We start from the raw sequence: 6,993 nt of genomic DNA, 5'->3' as shown, positions 1-6,993 counted from the left end.
TCATTTTAAACGTGTGCTCCTACAAGTTCGAAATCTGAGTTATATTCAGTTTTCTTTGAAAAGAAGTGTGTTTAGCTTTATTTCAAGTTGTACATTAAGAATGTATTATGCCTACGTCGCTTTACTTACCTGGCTATAATGGAACAACAAACCAACGACTGAGTATCAACTGTTTACATCAACATCCTCTGAAGCAGGGGCGAACTGGTTGTTAAATTGGACCCAGACATTTCTATACAATCCGACCCATAAATTGCATATTATATTGTTATAACCCCGCCATGCACACCACCATCCAAGATAGTGCAGAAGGTGCGCACTATTAGTGACTAGACTAGGAAGGATGTTGACATTAGAGAGAGAGAACGATTTCCGCCCAAGTCTAGAGCCGAGATGAAGATGCTGTGCTCAAGGCAGATGTCCTATGTGTTTGTCGTGTCTCCATGTAAATAAACATCTAGATCTATAACTCGTTGAGTTGTCTCCCCTTCAGTTATTATAATATGATGGACATCCAATTTTAGGCCAACCTTGTCCTCAAAATCATTATGTATCTTTATAATATATCAATTGCTATATGCATTCATACAGCAAACCCTATATCTTTATAAGAAATATAAGCCTTATGTCCTTTTTTTTAATCGCAAAGTGTGAAGAGGCCCTAAAAGGATGAACCTACTAGAAGCAAAAGCTACGGATGTAGGCTGTTTCATTATTTCGGAAAATGTTAGATATAAATAGTATCACATTGTAAAGTCTGTAAAGAGATTTTATTGAACTCGACGCTTGTAAGAGATTAAAAAACCCCTATAATAATTTAATACAGTGGCCCTTGTAGATACGGGCCCACCGGGCATTGGCCCGAATGCATATAAAGCCAGTCCGCCCCTGCACTGAAGAGAGCATTTACTAAATAAATGAATCGGTCCGGTGGTCCGACTTTTTTATTTTTCCTTTTAAATTTAAATGCTGAGATGATTTTAATCATCAGCTCATTAGTAGAAGTTATTGAATTGATTACCTCATGATCAAAGTGGTTTGAATTATTCTTTTATAATTTTTTCTTCTGAAAAGTGTTTATCTTTAAAGCTTTAGTTCTAAGCAGCCAAACTTGATCAGCTTGAGCTGTTGGAGAGCTACATCACGCTTGTCAGTTAGAGCAGCTTTGTTTTTGGGTTGTGCTAATAGACAGTGGGGTCACTGCTGAAGAGAACTAAGAATTAATATAGCTCTAGGTTCATCTGTACTCTTCTGATCGACTCAATGATGTTTCCATTTCTCATTTCAAATATTGACATCTGAACTCTTGTCTCGCTTCTCGTTCGCCGTACTAGACCTTCTTTGTCAAAGTGGAAACGCCTTTCATCTTAAGGAATCAATAAATGTTTAAAGCTCAGAAACTGAAGCGCTCTATCCGATGGTTCTGTATTTATCAATGCCAGGGCCTACACTTCCATTTGTGTGTGAGAGTGTTCTAAACATCGCAGCTACTAAATTAATGATTTATGTTCTGCGTTCTATTTTAAATACTACATATATGTAATCAGTGTTTATGTTCATCCACTATTTGTAAACAAATTGGAAATGTGTCAACCTGATGTCTATCTAATCGACTTAGTAACTGGTTTTTTTTTTTTTTTTTTTTTTTTTAGGGGGGGGGGGGGGATATCTGTATTCTAATTTTTTTTTCAAAGAATAAATGAAATCTTACAGTTGGCAAAATTGTCATGTTAATAAGTGTCCGCTTGGGCGTAATATATAGGTGCAGCTTCGGATTTATGTCAGTTCGCCAACCCAGGACCTTACACTCCATAAACAAAAAATATAGTCTTTTTTTAACTAAAATATCCATATTAAATATTTTTTTTACTTCTTCTTCTATGATATGTCGAAAGTATGTTAATTAAGTGAATTTGTAATCAATCAAAAAGTGTCTAGGCCTCCAGAAAAAAATGCTTCCCACTGTGTACCACACCAAAGACGACCAACAGCTCCAATATTTCATTTAAACGATGGTTTATTTATTTTAATTTTTTCATTGACCCCCCTCATAATTAAAAGCTTGAGACTCTGTCTAATTATTCAAAGCCTAAGTAAAGTGAATTCTCGATTTCGGATATTACCATATCTAATTTAGCGAACAATATTTCTATCTTCACATTGTTAATGACTAGTGATGGCCTTCTCTACTGTAGCTAAATGTATCTTCCTAAATCTAATGACCAGAGCTGTGGTCATCGCTGGACTCTACAACGCTGCACTGTTTAAACCCGCGATACAGAGCTCCAACTTCAAAACCAACTACGCCGCCTACAAGGGAGTGGACGGTAACAACGATGGTAACGCTTTAAACGGACATTGTCAGCACACAAACGCGAGCTTGATCCCATGGTGGATGGTGGACTTACGTGGTCAGTTCGTGGTGGAGCAAATACGATTAACCAACAGGTATGTAACTATATAGTAAAATTAAAATGTCATATGGTATAAGTTCCCTTTTCAGACTTTGTGGTCTTTAGGGCAGATGATGTGTAGGTCATTTGTTTCTGTGGGCTACAGGTTTACGGGGATGTCATGTGGCCAGGACAACGACCAACCGCCTTTACTTTTCCTCAACTGATGTCCCAAAATAAAAAATCCCAGGATTCGCACCCGGGACACTCCGGTTTGGAAAACAAGCGCTTTACCTTTCAGTCACCGTGTATCCTCTCTATATATAAAAGATATCGAGTCCTGCAGAACTGTTATAACTAACAGCAGGGGCAAAAGGGAGTAACAGGTGGCTAGACCAGTAAGTAAGCCTCTGATGACTACCCACCTAAGGGAAAAAAACGTAATTCAAACCTCTGCTTCCCTGCAGCTATACCCAAATATGGGAAAGTTTCTGGAAGTCTACCCTGAGAAAAATCAGGAGCCGACGATCCTTAAGCAGTTTGCAGAAAACTTTGATGCACGCTGTCTTCTGTGCAGCTGATCCAAAACTATATCGGCATTTGCCGTTCCTTTGGATAAATCATCTGTTTGGGTGACATCGTTCGGACCATATAATAAAATTTTATCGTCGAAGTTTAGAACGTAAAAAAAAACTGTCTAAAACATTTGTGTAGCACCAATATTTAATTACCAATTTTATAAATTAATAGTAAAACTAAGGTCAGTTGACCAATTATATACAATACGAAACAATTATTAAAATACATATTTGAATTATATGCTTCGATCTCTTGCGAGTTGCCCCTCAATTTTTTCCAAAGCTTAAATCAATTCACTCTGTCTGTTTGTCTGGAAAAAGGTTTCTATACGTTATTTCTCCCACACCCAATCTCGGATCAAGTTGAAATTTCGCACAATTATTTCTGTTACCTGACAAAACAATAAACATTTTTACACAAACAAAAACAACAACAATTAATTAATTAACTATGGATAATTAATAATTTTATTTGGTATCAAACATAGGAAAGAAATTGTACTTGAATGATGTGATGGTATACGTAGAAATAGTCCCTTTCATACTTTGTAGATAGAAATAGGTCGCCTATTAAATTTTGAAACTTACAAAAGATAATTATAAAACCTTATCCCAGCAATTAGCACTTACCTGACACGGTGGTTAGTGCGTTGGCTTGAGGAGGGTTGAGCCCTCGAGTTAGAAATCAGGTCGCTCAACGTTTTTTTTATTATTATTATAAATACATTTAAAAAGCGATTACGGTTACGTTCACACAGATACACACATATATTTCTTCCCCACTTCTTTCCTAACTGGACCAAACAAGTGATAAGATCATAGCATAGATGGAAAGCTAAAAGCATGAAATTGGGCTAAACAAAAACAATTGGTAAAAATATTTCTAATCGCACATATTTATTATTGTTACTCTAGATCTATTTCAAATTTAGTTATACAACTGATCCAAACCAATTGATACAACTACGCTAAACGTAAGCTTTGTTTGTTTTTCAATATTATTTTATATATTTTTCTTGTTTATTATTTTTTCTGATGAAACCTTTCCCCCCCTTCCCTTTTCCGCTACGAAAAATTGTTTCTACGCAATAATGTTGACGTATAGGTTGTAACGGCCACTGAATGTTTTTGTTTTCTTCTTTATTTGAATACTTTATTTCAGTGTTTCCCAAATCTTTTTCTTTCACGGAACACTTCGCACTTTTGGAGAAATTAGCACTACACTTTGCTCTTTTTTAGAGACATTATTTCACGTCATGGTCTACTAGTTAATTATTCCAGTATTCGAGGAACACCTATAATGGTCTGACGGAACACTAGGGTTCCGCGAATACAGTTTGGGAAACACTGCTTTATTGCAATAGCAATCTTATAATCATTTTGTATTATTTATTTTGAAGACAGGATGTGTATCAGGGTATTATTGTGGCTAGGAGATTAAGAAACTTCGATATTGAGATATTTCAAGAAGATCCCAGAAATCTAGCCAACTTCCCAAATATTACCGGTGAAGTCTGTTATCACCAGAATGCACCGCTAGAGCCAGGAACTTTCAACTTTACCTGCCCTGTTCCAATCATCGGCAGATTTGTGCGTCTTGTCATGAGGTGAGTCAGACTGGATATTTATCAGCCTTAAATACAAATTATTATTATGAAATATTGGACGCTTGTCTTGGCGTTCCAAGATTATGAAGAATGCAGTATTTCTCTTGGCGACGCAGACCCAGCTGCGACTTACATACTTTGCTACATCCAGCGCACACATATCGAATGATTCAATGTGTTAAAATGTCAAATTCAATCATTTCATAAGAACTTAAAATTCAGATGGCTAATGTTCATCGTAGTGTTACTTTGGTGCGCTGACTTTGCACTGTGTACAATATAAAATACTTTGTGTCCATAGTTTAGATATCCTACGTTCTAATGTCTTCACTCTACAAACATGTACACATTATCTTTGAGTGTATATTTAGCCTAAGGCCTTAACAATAAATGGCAGAAGAAATATAAATTGCCAGCTTTTCAGCTTATCCGGTGTACAGACCAAAATAAAATGGCGATAAGCAAATGTTGAATTGAGAATGAATTTTAATGCACATTGAAGCACTGTAGAATCAAATTGTCAAAGTTCTTCCGGTTGTAGCTCTTTTTTAGTTTGCGATAACGAAATTCCATTCAGCGACCTTGACATTGTTTAGTTGATCGTGAAACTCTCCAATTGTACTGAGCAATCCGATATCGACTTGAGTCGTTGTCTTTCCAACTACACACATTCACTCGGAAAGAATACACAAAATGAATGAATGAGTTTGAGCAATTATATGATAAAATAGTACATTTAAAGCGCTTTTGATTGATTACAAAAATGGAAAAAAATGATCTAGTCTAGTTAAAATAGATGATCAAACTCACGCTTAAACAATTTAATTAGCTAGGACAAATTTGTACAAATACTCCTTCTCCCCTATTGCTATTAGAGCATGGAATGGGTTGCCTGAGCTAGCCAGGAAAACCAGTGACTTGGCAGAATTTAAGTTATTGGTTAATGTGCATGACTAAATGCATGACGCGTAGGCCGTAACCAACTTCTTTTTTGAAGTAACGTCTGTATTATATAAGATAAGATTATATAAGATTAAATCTACAAAGCGTATCTGTGTGTTTGTACATTTCAAAATTAATATGGGATTTATTTAAGTGAACAAATCAGAGACTCAAATACTAAGCTCAATTGATGGGCGCGCTTTCGTTTTTCTTCTTATTTTAGAGCTATTAAAAGTTCGTTTTTTATATTTATAAAAAGAAAATAATTTTAAATAAATTACAATAAATATGAAAGATCAATATATTGTATATGTTTGTTTACTTTCAGACCAAGTGCTTCAGATGTTATACATATTTGTGAACTGGAGGTTCTAGCGAGCAGTTCCCGCGTTCAAGATTTCTACTACACTCTTAAAGAAAACACCGAACTGCAAGGAACTCCACTGGACGAAATGACTTTCAGAGACTCTTCTTCTTGTCTCCAGGAATGCCTGCAACGTAGGTCAACGGACTACTGTACTGCTTTCAACTGGGTCACATCGACAAGGTTGTGTCGACTTTTCAGTGTCAACCCGTCTCTTAGCATAACTGCTAACTTGACCTTTGTACTGGGAACTTATTTTTACATTGAAATAAGTACATTCGGCTAAAACAAACTTGATAACACTTCTAGAGAATGGGCGAAGAGAATCTTACTATACACAAACAGATTCGTTTTCTTCTGAAAGTTTAGTCATAAATTGTTTCAGAAATCTGTTTTGGTTTTTTAAACAAATGTTTACGTCACAAGAAAACGTAATTACTTAATATAAGATGACATACTATCTTAGGTTGATTCCTAAGTCAAAAGATGAGATTCCTGCTTTTGGGAAACACAATTCCATCATTTTTTTCTTCCCTTGCCAAGGCTAAATAGTCCGACTACATTATTTGGGTGGATTGACTTTTGGACGAAAGAGATACAGGAGAGAATCAGAGATAATTAGAGAGAGAGAAAGAGAAAGAGAGAGAGAGAGAGAGATGAGGGATAGATAGAAATATTGTATTTAAGCAAAGAAAAGAAAGAGAAAGAAGGGGGACCGACACATGGGCAGAGAAAGAAGGGGGACCGACACATGGGCAGAGAAAGAAGGGGGCCAACACAGAGGAAGAGAAAGAAGGGGACCGACACATGGGCAGAGAAAAAAGGGGGACCGACACATGGGCAGAGAAAGAAGGGGGCCAACACAGGGGAAGAGAAAGAAGGGGGACCGACATATGAGCAGAGAAAGAAGGGGGCCAACACAGGGGAAGAGAAGGAAGGGGGACCGACACATGGGCAGAGAAAGAAGGGGGCCAACACAGGAACAGAGAAAGAATGGGGACCGACACAGGGGAAGAGAAAGAAGGGGGCCGACACAAGGGAAGAGAAAAAAGGGGGACCGGCACAGGGGAAGAGAAAAAAGGTGGCCGACACAGAGGCAGAGAAAGAAG

At 37.0% G+C, this 6,993-nt stretch overlaps 1 protein-coding gene across 2 annotated transcripts; it reads left to right on the top strand.

Moving 5' to 3' along the window:
- Positions 1-352: 352 nt before the first annotated feature.
- On the top strand, positions 353-6,230 carry LOC106064018 (uncharacterized). Of its 2 annotated transcripts, none has more exons than XM_056036123.1 (4): positions 353-445; positions 2,227-2,448; positions 4,376-4,578; positions 5,849-6,230. In XM_056036123.1, the coding sequence occupies exons 2-4, from the start codon at positions 2,389-2,391 to the stop codon at positions 6,168-6,170; spliced, it is 585 nt and encodes a 194-aa protein (XP_055892098.1). In that variant the 5' UTR covers positions 353-445; positions 2,227-2,388; the 3' UTR covers positions 6,171-6,230. The 2 variants fall into 2 exon arrangements, with proteins under 2 accessions (XP_055892098.1, XP_055892099.1); XM_056036124.1 differs by having other exon boundaries at positions 4,372-4,578.
- The last annotated feature ends 763 nt before the right edge of the window (positions 6,231-6,993 follow it).

The sequence above is a fragment of the Biomphalaria glabrata genome, chromosome 7, assembly GCF_947242115.1.
Source record: "Biomphalaria glabrata chromosome 7, xgBioGlab47.1, whole genome shotgun sequence".
Classification (NCBI taxonomy): domain Eukaryota; kingdom Metazoa; phylum Mollusca; class Gastropoda; family Planorbidae; genus Biomphalaria; species Biomphalaria glabrata.
The sequence above is the reverse complement of the archived record's forward strand: the minus strand, read 5'-3'. Positions and strand labels throughout refer to the sequence as shown.